This window comes from Archocentrus centrarchus, chromosome 7 (assembly GCF_007364275.1).
Source record: "Archocentrus centrarchus isolate MPI-CPG fArcCen1 chromosome 7, fArcCen1, whole genome shotgun sequence".
Classification (NCBI taxonomy): Eukaryota; Metazoa; Chordata; class Actinopteri; order Cichliformes; family Cichlidae; genus Archocentrus; species Archocentrus centrarchus.
Genome location: NC_044352.1, coordinates 37,330,111 through 37,345,565, shown reverse-complemented (window position 1 = coordinate 37,345,565; position 15,455 = coordinate 37,330,111). Strand labels below are relative to the sequence as shown.

The following is a 15,455-nucleotide window of genomic DNA, read 5'->3' as shown; positions in this document are numbered from 1 at the left end:
CCTTTTGTTTCATTTTCTGTCAGGATGATCCCACACTGCTTCAATAATGTTGAGGTCTGGGCCGATCTATGACTGATGGTATTTCAGTGTGTGTTTCATTGCTCTATCAAACCTGTTGTGACTGATTTTCAGTCTAGTTCTTGTGTAATATGGCAAACCTCAGCCTTTTCCCCCTGTTTCCCTTCCTTAGGAATGGCTCCTTGACAGCTGCACTTCCACTGAGAACATTTCTGATGAGGCTTCAGTGAACAATAGATGGATCGACTGAAAGACCAGATGCATCTGTCAAGTCTTGTGTCTGGTCATTTTATTTCTTAAGGACATGATTTTCAGATACTTTTCGTCTACTGTAGATAATTTTTAGGCCTTCTACTTTTTTGTCCTCTGCTTTTGCAGTTTCCTCAATTTTTTTAAGCACACACTACACACCATGCTGAGTTATGCCACATTTTCAGCTAATGGCTCTTTGGGAATCACCTTATTGGTGCTAAAATACAATTTTATGCCTGTCAAACTGTGTCAGCTTTGGCATTTTTTTATAGATTCAACTAAAGAAATGGGAACAAATAATGTGTTTTTAAACCTGGCTGCTTAGGTTTTTTATTGTCTGTATTTGACTGCCATATTCTTTGGTTCTTTGCTAAGTTGTCTGTTATGTGTGGACACAACACTGGTTCATTCCTTGAGTTAGGTGCTTAACAAACAAAAAACACTTCTCTGAAAATAGTCAGGTACAAGGACTATTTTCAGAGAGAGAAGAAAACTATGAAAGACCTTCAGAAAGCCTTAAGAACTATTGCTCAAAGCAACTTTAAAAAATAACATAAAAATAACACAGAAGTCTCAGTTAATTGAAGAACAGCAGGACTGTTTCCATGAAGATACTCTCTGAGTGCCTTAGTTCAAATAACCAGTGTCAAACAGTTGTCTTGAAGCAACTGTTTGTTGTGATTTGGTGCTATATAAATAGCATTGAATTCAATTCAATTCAATTTATAAAATGAGGAAGTGCTTCTTTGTGCGAAGGAATGAAAAATGGACAGATGGGGGGGTTTAATGGATGGATGGATGGACACATGTAAGCGGTGGCTGTAGCTCAGGAAGATGGTTGGTGGTTTGATCCCTGACCACTCCAGTCTGCATGCCAAAGTACCCTTGGGCAACATACTGAATCCCAAGTTGCTGTTCAATACATCTATTGGAGTGTGACTGTTAGATAGAAAGCCCTTAGGCATAGCAAGAAGTGCTTGTATGAATGTATGTGTGAATGGCTGAAAGAGGCATGTTGTATAAGCACTTTGAGTTCTCACAGTAGAGTAGAAAAGCACTATATAAGAACCAGTCCATTTACTGTGTATGGATTAATGGACAGTTGAATGTTAGTGCATTACCTGGACCCTGGCCTCAGTAAGTTTCGTTCTCTGGGCCAGCTCCTCCCTAGTGTAAATATCAGGATAGTGTGTTCTTTCAAAAGCCTTCTCCAGCTCCTCCAACTGCTCCGCTGTGAAAGTAGTCCGACTCCTACGCTGCTTCCTCTTCAGTGGAAGGTCAGGCTCTGATTCCACATCTGACAATTCATCCATCCGGCTGCCTGGACAAGCACAAGGTAAATACAAAGCTAAGGTAGGACTTCAGCCAATATGTTTTGGTGAATATGTAATAATGCAGAATATTCACAGGACAACTGAGATGTACAATAATGCTGCCCTAAATCAGCATCCTGAAAGTCATTAGAATAATTTTAAACTGTTTCCCGGAAAGATGCCCTCTCTTAGTTACCTGACAAAAGGCTGTTACAGTATTTCTGAATCACTAAAACACATTTCCTGAGTCCACCACCCATTTCTCTAAAACCTTAAACACAAGTCCAAAAACTCAACACTACAAAAATCAGTTACCTGTGTGCAAAACCAAACACTGTGGTCAGATCTCACACACACACACACACAGCATGTTACACACTACATCAAATAATTTAAGACACAGCATCAACAGAAAATGTTTATTTCAAGTGTGTACAGTGAAACACTGCCACAGTCAGAGTGACATGACAGTGCTGAATGTAGATAAACAAACAATATGTAAATAACATACATAAATAACATACAACAGAAAGCACATCAGTGTACACCAGATTCAGTCTGCACCATCATATCTGTGTGGGGCCAGAGGACCTCAACCACATCACAGGCAATGGGGCGACCGGGGAAACCCCCCCTTGTGTGCTGAATCCAGCCTTGACAGGACTCTACAGTAACATCATCACATGCGTGCTCCATTGCCTCCAATATATTCTCCCTGGTGTAGGGCTGTTGGTGCAACACCTTCCACCTCCACGCAGAGAAGAACTCCTCTATTGGACTGAGGAAGGGGCTGTAAGGTGGATGGAACACGTTCATGTAGTGCTGGTTGTTTGTGAACCACTCGTGTATCTGGACACACGGTGAAAGTTCTCATTGTCCCAAACTATGACGTCTACAGGAGGAACTGCTTGCTGATCCAGCTGTTCACACGCAGCCGTGTGATCCTGTAGACCACCCAGGAATGTGAGGAGATGTCCGGTGTTGTATGGCTCCAGGTTAGCATGATGGTGGAGGACCCCCCAGTTACCAGTGACTGCACAGTGGGTGACACTGGTACCCCGCTGGCCAGGGACTTCCACATGTTGTGTGAAAAGGGTGCTCCTGCCACCCGCATGTGGTCATTGTTCAATTCTGGGAAAGGGGGGAGTGGACTTGGACATTGCACTGTAATGAACATCAGAGTACTTCCAGTGTGGCAGAATGTGTGGCAGATGTTGTACAGCATGGAGCAGTGAATGTCCTGATGATGCAGCCACAGAGAATCTGCTCAGATTGGGTTGGACCCTTTGTCCTGCTACCCTCATGGTCATCCTGCAGACGAGGACATGATGTACAATGGTTGCTGTAGCTCATCGGTGATGACTGTTCTCGGTCGTCCTCGTCCTCTTCCTCTGTCACCTCTCACACTCTTCCTCCTCTGCCTCTCTGTATGTGTCTGTCCATTGTAGAGGCACATGTGCCACCTGCACACTGAACTGACTTTTATTCTGCCCAGTTGGTCTGCTCACATCATTGGACACATGTGTGTTCAATTGTGAGTTGCTGTGTGTAACAGATGACAGCGGTGTTGGAGTTGTGTTTGCATTCTGCTGCCAGTGTTTATGGTTTAGCAACAATGTGTTCAGTGTGTTTAGTGACTGAGAATGTGTTTGCTGTTGCACAAAAAAAAGAGTGATTGAGTTGAACCGGATGTGTCTGAGTGCCTGAACTGTGTTCATGGTTTGGCCAAAAGAGTGTGAGATTCCAGAAATCTGTTTAGGGCTCTGTGGATTTGGTTTAGGGAATGGAGTTTAATGTTTTAGTGATTCAGAAATACTGTAATAATGATCAGCATCTTTTGTAATCCAAGAGTAACTTCTAATCTCAGTACCTAAATAATGAAAACAATTCAAAACCTCGGCACGTTCAGATTTCTGTCACTTATTTCTACAACTCATGGCCCCTGAATGCTATGAGTGCTTCAGGTATGCCGCCAAGCTGGCGGTGCGTGCAGACACAGCGGCCCATCGTGACCCTGATAGTACGTGTTTTGTGGGTGTTTTCTTAAGTGTAATTCGTGTAAAGGTGCATCATGTCTGTCGCCCCCAAGGCTCAAGTACTGCCACCAGTTTCTGCTTTCCATCATCAGATCAGATACGCACAAATCAAAACCCTCCACTGTAGATCAGATTTGTGGCCTTGGACTACTCCGCCAGCGCAGAACATCATCAGCCCCCGTCTGTTTCTCCCCACCTTGTCAGGATACACCACAAGCGGTGCCAGAGGAAGCAGAACAGGGACAAATCCGGAGGTATCCGGGCAAGGCTCTCAGCCAACCCGAACCAGCTATTCCCACTATCATAATTTCAAACGTACACTTTCTGGACAATGAAATGGCTCCTGTGGTCAGCTCAGCGTGACACGAGAGACTGCTGTGTTTGTTTTCACGGAGACATGGCCTAATGACAACATCCACCTCTCTGCTGGACAACCTTTACACTTTTTGTTTTTTTGCATGGTTTGACAAACACAACACCACACCTGTGTAGAAAGCCACTACACTGCCCAATGACCAGATTTTATGCCTGTCCTCAGCCAGCATGAAGAGAACTCTCTCCAAATTGAACACTCGCAAAGCTACTGGTCCAGACAACATTCCTGGTCATGTGCCGAGGAACTCAAGGATTTCCTCACGGACATCTTTAACACCTCCCTGAGCCAGGCTGTTGTCCCCACCACCTTTAAAACCACCACCTTCATACCTGTACCAAAGAAGCAATCGCCATCTTTGCACTGACGTTAACCATTATGAAGCTTCAAAAAACTAGTCATGCGGTACATAAAAGGCACCTTCCCCCTCTCTATGGACCCTTTTCAGTTTGCATATTGAGCCAACAGGTCCACTGATGACACTGTCTCCCACACCCTCCACACAGCCCTCACCCACCAGGAGACAAAAGAGTCCCGTATCCGAATGCTGTTTATAGATTTCAGCTCAGCATTCAACACCATCATCCCTCAGCAACTTATTCACAAACTGGACCATCTGGGCCTCAACACTTCACTATGCAACTGGCTGCTGGACTTTCTCACTGGGAGACCACAGGCAGTAACACCCCAAGCACCATCTCGCTGAGCACAGGAGCCCCTCAGAGATGCGTGCTCAGCCCCCTGCTTTTTACTTTTTACTCATGACTGCACTCCCATCCACAATACCAACCTCTTCATCAAGTTTGCGGATGATACAACAGTCGTGGGTCTCTTCAACAATAAGTTGAGTTGAGTTGAATTGAGTTGAGTTGAGTTGAGTTGAGTTGAGTTGAGTTGAGTTGAGTTGAGTTGTGTAATGACTCATCATTTATATGATAAAGATTTCCTTGTAACTTTGAATAAACATTAAATGCTGTTGTGACTTGTAATCAGTGTGACTGGTAGAGTTACTTTATTGCCACTCTTGACAACATCTGATGGCAACACTTAGATATCCATGTAAAATTCAACAAAATTAGTTTTAGTACATAATCTGGCTGGGTTAGAATCCTTGTTACCTATAATGCTACTCACTAGCCACAGGTAGAAAAAGTCTGTAATTACATACAAACATAGATATGTATGGATCACATGTGGTGGTAAACAGAAAGCAAAACAATATGGCAACAGCATCCACTGTAGCTGAAAAGCACAATTTGCGTATAGCAGAGAATGGTTATTATCAACTCCAGCACTGTTGTCACTTCCTCTTTAATGGTAGGCCTTTTTTTCTACCTGTGGCTGGTGCCGGTTGACATTATGGATAAGTAGGATTCCAACCCACCCCAATAATGTCTGAAGACTTATTTTATAGTAATTTTGTAGGATTTTATATAAATAGCTTGATGTGTGTCTCATGAGATTACAGCCAGTGTTACAATAAAGAATATGAAATTATATTTATGTTGAAAGTTGCGAGCGAGAAAAAACATGATTACGAGCAAATAATTTAATTTCACGAGTGTAGGCATTCATCATCACTCACACGATAAAATTCTCTGTGCGTAAATTAAACAGCCGTGTGTGTAGAACTCAGCAGCCACGCACACAAAGTCATTGTTCATGTGAGAGTACCTACTTTGCGTGCACTGCTGCAGTTTCACACTCGCGCAGGAAACTCTGCATTCTGAGCTGAATCCTGCTCACTTGAACCAACTGACTTTTGACAGGTTGGAGGACAGAGCGCAAAGGAAGTGGGGCCTTAATGTGATTGGTCACTCTGATGGACAGTTCAGGTAAATGCGTTAAATCAAGGTACACTGTGGTAGCAACATAACAGCTGTTTTAAACTGTATTTGTTTACAATTTGGAATCTCAGGAAGCACCAAACCACTGGCCACCTTTGGATCTCAGTCACCAAGAAGTGACAAGCATATAAAAATTTAGTGTGTTATTTAGTGTATACGAATTCATACACACGTCATAGTTAAATGTAGCAATTTTAGTTCTTTAACTTCAGGGATAATTTAGGTTAGCTCTAAGCAGAGTGGTTTAGAAGAAACTCCATGTACATTGGATTATAAATGGGAGGTAACGCTGAACAATGAATGGAGGCCAAGCAGGGAAAACAATAAACCTTTCTCTAGAATTGCCAAAAGTGAAAGTAAGTTTTTTGTGAATCACATTTCAGGCTACAAGCCTTGCAGCATAGCACATAGTTAAACACAGAAAATATTCCCTAACAACAAGGTAACAGCAGCCTCAGTCCAAGGTGTGATGCCAGTGAAAACATCACTCCGTCCCCTTAGAATTATAAGGTTCTATCTGACATTTTTGATGAAGTTGACTTATTGTCATATTCTTATTCATTGACCGCTAATCAATAATATTTAAGAGTTTTTTTTTTTAATTATATCGTTAGCCTAATAGCACAATTGCCTAAGTCATATTTTGGCATATTTTGAGATACCAGCTAATTCTACTCTCCTAACGGTGTAGATTCATATAAATATCTCAATTTTGGCCAAAATAGCAATTATGCTATTAGGCTAACAATATACAACATTTTACTGACAAAACAAAAAGTTTCTATCTGCAAAATCAAGCTTTAACTTGGTATTATAAGGTTCTATTATTTAATATCTCAAAACGGGTCAGAATGCAGATAGAACCTTATAATTCTAAGGTTCTATCTGCTCAGACTGAGATTTTATTAGCTCAGTCTGAGCTAATAAAATCCAGCCAGTCTCAAAAACATATTTGACAAAAAACAAAAACACAATTTTTACTGGCTAGAAGATGACAGATGACCACCAACAGAAAAATGGCCCATGGTTCTTAATGACTTCTCTATGACATCTAAAAACCGAAGCTTGGTCATAGTGGGTGTGCCTGACCACACAACATATGCTGAGGTAATGTCATCCCATCAATATCAGTAGCATTTCAGTTTGCCTACGGATACTGTATGGCTTTAAGTTGCATCATGGAGAGGTTGTTATAATTTGATGCAGCAAGACTACAATTTCCTACAAGAAGATGAGCACATAGGACAGAGGGGCAGACGATGCTTCAAAAAGCCTTTGGTGGTTTCTCTGTGGTGTTACTTATATAACAAAGGATTCTCATGCTTGGTTATTTATCAAAACCTGCATATCACAGCATCCTCCGAGCCATGCTATTGAAAGTTAAAGTGAAATGAGAAATGAAGGGTGCTAATCACTCCAGATTGTCATGGTAATATAAGGAGTGCCATTAACTCTGGGCCTCAGGTCAGCCTAAATAAACACAGGCTGAAAGTGGTTTCAAAATATTTATAATATGGAAAATAAGTTGATAAGTGCACAGACTCATTTCAAATTAAGCTACCTATGGTTGGACTGCAGAGCAGTAGACCAGCACTAATGGTCTCCAGTCCATTTGTGTTTGTTACTGAGCACTATAGTATGACATCAGTCACGGTTTCCCTGTTACTTAATGACAATCTTCCACAACATCAGAAAAATGTGAATTGACGGTAAGTTGAATGACTCTGATTTTCAGCTGGGATGTTGGTCAACATTTACTTTTACTGAAGTGGAGCATGCCAGAAACAGTCTGAGGACCACTGCTGTAAAGAAAATGTAGTAGCACAAGTTCTATGCCAGGACACATTTGCCAAAATATAACCTTACGCTGTAAAATTCAAATTCAAGTGTGATGGCTCTCACTGCGGTATTGTATCACTTCCTGTTCCTGTTTCGGAGCACAGTGTTTTGCTGTCTGTTAGCTGTTATATCTGTATAACTCGATTTATCTGGATAATAACATATTTTAGTGTAATCTTCACCTACTTTAAATAGCATACTCTTTGCTGAATCACCTGTATTCACATTACTCACTTTATTTGTTTTTAGAAATTCGCTAGCTTAGCTCAGCTAGTAGCTTAGCCCTTAGCCGACTCACTACCAGCATGGCTTCTTCTCCTGTCTCTCCTGCACTTTCCTGCTCTGGGTGTCACATGTTTAGTTACTCCTCGGCCTCCTTTAGCAGTAACGGTACTTGTAATAAATGTAGTCTGTTTGTAGCTCTGGAGGCCAGGCTTTCTGAACTGGAGACTCGGCTCCGCACCCTGGAAAATCCTACATCTAGCCAGGCCCCTGTAGCGGGTGCGGACCATGGTAGCTTAGCCGCCGTTAGCTCCCCCCCAGCAGATCCCGAGCAGCAGGGAAAACAGGCCGGCTGGGTGACGGTGAGGAGGAAGCGTAGTCCTAAGCAGAAGCCCCGGGTACACCACCAACCTGTTCACGTCTCTAACCGTTTTTCTCCACTCGGCGACACACCCGCCGAGGAACAAACTCTGGTTATTGGTGACTCTGTTTTGAGAAACGTGAAGCTAGAGACACCGGCGACCATAGTCAAATGTCTTCCAGGGGCCAGAGCAGGCGACATTCATGGAAATTTGAAACTGCTGGCTAAGGCTAATCGTAGATTTGGTAAGATCGTTATTCACGTCGGCAGTAATGACACCCGGTTACGCCAATCGGAGGTCACTAAAATTAATATTGACTCAGTGTGTAACTTTGCAAAAACGATGTCGGACTCTGTAGTTTTCTCTGGGCCCCTCCCCAATCAGACCAGGAGCCACATGTTTAGCCGCATGTTCTCCTTGAATCGCTGGCTGTCTGAGTGGTGTCCAAAAAATGACGTGGGCTTCATAGATAATTGGCAAAGTTTCTGGGGAAAACCTGGTCTTGTTAGGAGAGACGGCATCCATCCCACTTTGGATGGAGCAGCTCTCATTTCTAGAAATCTGGCTAAATTTATTAACCCTCCTAAAACCTGACTACCCAGGGTTCAATTCAATTCAATTCAATTTTATTTATATAGCGCCAAATCACAACAAACTGTCGCCTCAAGGCGCTTTGTATTGTGGGTAAAGACCCTACAATAATACAGAGAAAACCCAACAGTCAAAAACGACCCCCTATGAGCAGCACTTGGCGACAGTGGAAAGGAAAAACTCCCTTTTAACAGGAAGAAACCTCCATCAGAACCAGGCTCAGGGAGGGGCAGTCATCTGCCGCGACCGGTTGGGCTGAGGGGAGAGAAAGACATGCTGTGGAAGAGAGCCAGAGATTAATATCAATTAATGATTAAATGCAGAGTGGAGTATAAACAAAGTAAATAAGGTGAATGAGAAACAGTGCATTATGTGAACCCCCCAGCAGACTAGGCCTATAGCAGCATAACTAAGGGATGGTTCAGGGTCACCTGATCCAGCCCTAACTATAAGCTTTATCATAAAGGAAAGTTTTAAGCCTAATCTTAAAAATAGAGAGGGTGTCTGTCTCCTGAATCCAAGCTGGGAGCTGGTTCCACAGAAGAGGCGCCTGAAAGCTGAAGGCTCTGCCTCCCATCCTACTCTTAAGTATCCTAGGAACCACAAGTAAGCCAGCAGTCTGAGAGCAAAGTGCTCTGTTGGGGTGATATGGTACTATGAGGTCTTTGAGATAAGATGGTGCCTGATTATTCAAGACCTTGTATGTGAGGAGAAGGATTTTAAATTCTATTCTAGATTTAACAGGGAGCCAATGAAGAGAAGCCAATATGGGAGAAATCTGCTCTCTCTTTCTAGTCCCTGTCAGTACTCTAGCTGCAGCATTTTGGATCAGCTGAAGGCTTTTCAGGGAGCTTTTAGGACAGCCTGATAATAATGAATTACAATAATCCAGCCTAGAAGTAATAAATGCATGAATGAGCTTTTCAGCATCACTCTGAGAAAGGATGTTTCTAATTTTAGAAATATTGCGCAAATGCAAAAAAGCGGTCCTACATATTTGTTTAATATGTGCATTGAAGGACATATCCTGGTCAAAAATGACTCCAAGATTTCTCACAGTGTTACTGGAGGCCAAAGTAATGCCATCCAGAGTAAGTATCTGGTTAGACACCATGTTTCTAAGATTTGTGGGGCCGAGAACAAGAATTTCAGTTTTATCTGAATTTAGAAGCAGGAAATTAGAGGTCATCCAGGCCTTAATGTCTTTAAGACATTCCTGCAGTTTAACTCATTGATGTGTGTCATCTGGCTTCATTGATAGGTAAAGCTGAGTATCATCTGCATAACAATGAAAATTGATGCAGTGCTTTCTAATAATACTGCCTAAGGGAAGCATGTATAATGTAAATAAAATTGGTCCTAGCACAGAACCCTGTGGAACTCCATAATTAACCTTAGTGTGTGAAGAAGACTCCCCATTTACATGAACAAATTGGAGTCTATGAGATAAATATGATTCAAACCACTGCAGTGCAGTACCTTTAATACCTATAGTATGCTCTAATCTCTGTAATAAAATGTTATGGTCAACAGTATCAAAAGCTGCACTGAGGTCCAACAGGACAAGAACAGAGATGAGTCCACTGTCAGAGGCTCTAAGAAGATCATTTGTAACCTTCACTAATGCTGTTTCTGTACTGTGATGAATTCTGAAACCTGACTGAAACTCTTCAAATAAACCGTTCCTCTGCAGATGATCAGTTAGCTGTTTTACAACTACTCTTTCAAGAATCTTTGAGAGAAAAGGAAGGTTGGAGATTGGCCTATAATTAGCTAAGACAGCTGGGTCAGTGATGGCTTTTTAAGCAGAGGTTTAATTACAGCCACCTTGAAGGTCTGTGGTACACAGCCAACCAATAAAGACTGATTGATCATTTTTAAGATTGAAGCATCAATAATTGGAAAGACTTCTTTGAACAGTCTAGTAGGAATGGGATCTAACAAACATGTTGCTGGTTTGGAGGAAGTAACTATTGAAGTTAACTCTGAAAGATCAACTGGAGCAAAAGAGTCTAAACAAATACCAGCAGTGCTGAAAGCAGCCGAACATGAAGAATAATCTTTGAGATGGTTATGAATAATTTTTTCTCTAATGTCTAAAATTTTATTTGTAAAGAAATCCATGAAGTCACTACTAGTTAAAGTGAAAGGAATACTCGGCTCTACAGAGCTCTGACTCTTTGTCAGCCTGGCTACAGTGCTGAAAACAAACCTGGGGTTGTTCTTATTTTCTTCAATTAATGATGAATAGTAAGATGTCCTAGCTTTACGGAGGGCTTTTTTATAGAGCAACAAACTCTTTTTCCAGGCTAAATGAGCATCTTCTAATTTAGTGAGACGCCATTCCCTGGTCTCAACCCTGGGTAGTCAGTTTTTAGGAGGGTTAATAAATTTGGCCAGATTTCTAGAAATGAGAGCTGCTCCATCCAAAGTGGGATGGATGCCGTCTCTCCTAACAAGACCAGGTTTTCCCCAGAAACTTTGCCAATTATCTATGAAGCCCACGTCATTTTTTTTTTTTTTGGTTGAGACCAGGAAGCAGAGTTGCAGTCTTACACGCCTCTCTGCAGCTTCTCTCCTCCTGCCATCCCCCCAAAACCCCATCCCCATAGAGTCGGTGCCTGCTCCCAGACCACCAAAAACCAAAGCTAAAATCAGCAAAAAGCTATTTAAGCATAAAAATTCAAAAACAATAAATAATACAGCTTCATCAACTGCACCAAAAAATAAAACAATTAAATGTGGATTGTTTAACATTAGGTCTCTCTCTTCCAAGTCCCTATTAGTAAATGATTTAATAATTGATCAACGTATTGATTTATTCTGCCTTACAGAAACCTGGTTACAGCAGGATGAATATGTCAGTTTAAATGAATCAACACCCCCGAGTCATATATGATAAACTATAGAAATGTGTGCATTAATATCAATGACGTAGATTCCAACAACTCTTTTTGTAACAATAAAAACAGTAATTACTCAATTCAGATGTATTAAATGTTTGTATTGCTGAAAAAGTTGCTCATATAGAACATCAGACTTTTCCAAACAGATCTAGGATCAGCTGCTGCTGTTCTGTTAGCAGAACAAGAAGGTTGCAAACAGAGTCCAGCACAGAGTCATTGTGGTTCTACAGTAAGACTCTGGGACATGGGCTGAACATTTAAAGGCATATAGCATGAGAAAAGATGAGCCATGATGAAGCCTGTTCAGACAGTTCAGCCTGCTCCATCACAGTCAGATGGGTGAGTGTGCTCCTGATGACAAAGATTTCTGTCATCACACTGCTGCAGAGGGTTTGGTTTTAAATACTGATCAGATACTCTGTTAGTGAATTTAGAGCACTGACTGTGGACATTTGCTGATTATTGATTTGTTTGTATGAACTGCATTGAACTAACTAAGCAAAGTGCATTTAGAAGTTGGTCTTGCTTGTAAAATAAAAAAGAAGGGACCTATTAAATTGGCTTAGATAACTACAGGGTCGGCTATGTAGTTTAATTAAACAAGGAATTATGGGATTAGTGCGAGGCTCCCAGTACAGGCCACTGGAAGAGTCTCAGGGAGAATATGTTTTTGTATTCCCCGTAGCAATCCCCCACCCCCACCCCTGCCACCACCAAACACTCCCACTAGAGAATTGTCAACGGATTACATGTGGCTGCAGGACATGCTGCATTAATTAAATAAATTCTTTCAACATTTTGTCTCTGCAAAGATTTGTCTTCCTAAAGACCAAGGTAAAAAACAAAAAAAACAGATTTCTACTTCTCCACATTTTTTTTTACCAAACCCACAGTACAGTATATGTCTTATTTGTTGCTGGTAGGTTATTGAAGGATTGGGGTGGGGGGGATTGCTGCAAAGCAATTTGGCACTAACTCAGCGTGACAACGCTTGAGGCCACTGGGATCACTTTCCAAAAGGCACCTCAGAGTCCTCAGGGTGCTGCTGTGACAGGATAGACTCTATTTGTTTTCCCTCCACATGCTGCTGGATTTAGGGCAGGAGGGGGCAGAGGTGGTGTGGAGGGAGGGATGTGAATGAAATGAGGCTTTCTCACCTCAGTATTTCCTATTTCTGATGCGTCCTCTGCCGCTGTGTGAATCTAGCCTCTGTGTGAGAAAACTGGCTACGAGGCGCCTGATTTCCCTCTCTCATTACTCATCCACATATTTACGATACAGATGCTCCCGCAAAGGGGACAGAATGACGAGCAAGTACTGATGCAATATTTTAACTACCAATATTTTTTAAAACCTGCACTATGCAGTATACAGTACAGTATAAGGTACAGTATGCAGTGCAGTACAGTATACAGTGAAATGCAGTATAGAGTACAGTATACAGTGCAGTATAATCTACAGTACATTGTACTGTATATTGTACAGTATACAGTGCAGTGCAGTATACAGTATAGTACACAGTGCAGTGCACTGAGCAAAAAAAAAGTTTTTTATATATATTTGAATACCTACATTGAATGAACATGACCTCAGTGTGTTTGTGAACATGTTTCAGTATTTACTATAAACTCTTTATAACAACATCCTGCTGCATGCATCCATTTTTAACCATGTATGCAGTTCAGGCTCACGTGTGAGCTTTCACAGCTGTCATAGGGCAGAAGTGGGGTACACCCTGGACAAGTTATGGTACACACATATGCACTGTATGTCGGGGTGGCTGTAGCTCAGGAGGTAGAGCAGGTCACCTGCTGATCGGAAGGTTGGCAGTTCAATTCTGGGCTGCATGCCAAGACACTTAACCCCAAGTTGCTCTCCGAGACACAAGCGTTGGAGTGCGAATGTTAGATAATAAAAGCACTTAGCTTAGTTAATCATGGAAGTGTGGGTGAATGTAAACATGTCGTATAAGCGCTTTGAGTGCACAGAGAAGAAAAGTGTTATATAAGAATTAGTCCATCTGCACATCAAAGCAGTAGAATTCTTTTTATTAGTCCGCAGCAGCTTTTGTCAGTAGTGGCGAGAGACAGGAAATGGGGGGGAAAGATACAGGGGAAGACACGCGGGCTAATTGGCGACAGGCCAGGACTCGAACCCGCACTGCCCGCACCGCAACACGGTATATGTATGTGGTCGTCAGCTTCACCATTAAGCCACCTGGGCGCCCAAAGCAGTGGAATTCTGAATGTGCATACAGGCCTCATAAAAGTATTTGTTTTAAAGGTAAATATTATGGGCTGTACCTCTGACCGAGCAGTAAGAATACATGCAGATAGTTTGGTTGATCATTCAGAAATGGTTTTTTATAATACCATAATGTAGTTGTTAGCAAATATGGTGGAGGCTACTACATTAACAAAAATGGATGAAAAATAGAGTAAACAAACAAGTATGGTGTATCAATAAAAACAACAAAACTCTTTATTTACTTGTGGCTAAATTGTGTGTTTTAAAATCCATTTGTTCATGTAAAATTCTTCCTGCTCTCCACCAACTGACACACACATTCATACTGCACTTCATGCTATGCCTTTAAACACCTTCAGAGTATCACAGGCTGATGGATGCAGTGGGGGCACTTCAACACACTGAGTGGAGGGGCAGGGGACTGACCTTCAGGTTGGTGGATGACCTGAATTACCTGCTGAGCCACAGCTGTTTGTACACTGTGTCCGTGTCCCTGTTCTTCTAATAATGTATTTTATAGACTTTACTGGTATCTGAGCTATATTTTTCTGTGGGAAAAAAAGTATTATGTCTGTTGTTTTCCTGTCATTAATAATTAGGTAAGTTCTGATTATATATGTCGATGGGACTTTTGTGCAATTTTGTGCAGTGTGTGTAATTTCCTTAAGTACAGACAATTTAGTCAATAACAAACAGGCTCCATAAACTGCACTCGATTCAAATCAAAAGCATGAGGAACTGTGTCTGTGATTCAGCTCTGGTAATAAAACTTCATCTGAACTCTTTGCCTTTGATTTTGTCCTCAGTCCAGATTCTGTATAAAGCAGGTTACCTGACAGTGAATTTGAGAGGTAGAGCTGCAACTCACTGAGATTTTCACAATGATTGGACATGTAAATAAAAGTGCACCGCGCGGTCTGCAGTGTTGCAAATGACATCTTGAACACCATTGGAGGTTTGGTATCGCATGCTAGCAGCAGCTCCGTGCTTGCTTTGGAAGGCTGCACAATAAGAATCCCCAGCATGGATGAGAATAAAGTTTGACAGGCCGGTGGATCAGGAGGGTCAGCTCCTCTCTTCAGCTGATAATGGAAAGCAGAGATTATGGTAATGAGACAGACGCCTAGAGCCGATAGAGGGGCTAAACCTGGACTTCATCTTTGTCCACGCCAGATCTCTCGATTGGCATGGTATGACTTATCTGGAGAATGGGAGCACGATGCAGCTCCCCAGACACATGCACCCTCACACATGCATGTGTGCTGCTATAACAAACCCAAGAAAAGCCTTGTTTTTGTTGTGTGCATACAACACATTCAAGCTTTTATGTTTTATCTGACACTGCAAACAGCAGCTACATCGCATGCCGTGTATCTTCCTTGGGGAGGACACTGAACCTCAAATTGCCGCCAGTGCATCCATCAGAGTGTGTGGAGTACTTCAAGGCAT

General features: G+C 42.0%; 1 protein-coding gene across 1 annotated transcript in view; it reads right to left on the bottom strand.

The window, feature by feature from the left end:
- LOC115782681 (paired box protein Pax-7-like) overlaps nt 1-15,455 on the bottom strand; it is a 114,483-nt gene that overhangs the window by 80,263 nt on the left and 18,765 nt on the right. The window contains exon 5 of the mRNA XM_030733014.1: nt 1,392-1,591. Within this exon, the coding sequence (XP_030588874.1) occupies nt 1,392-1,591 (200 nt within the window). The remainder of the gene's footprint in view (nt 1-1,391; nt 1,592-15,455) is intronic.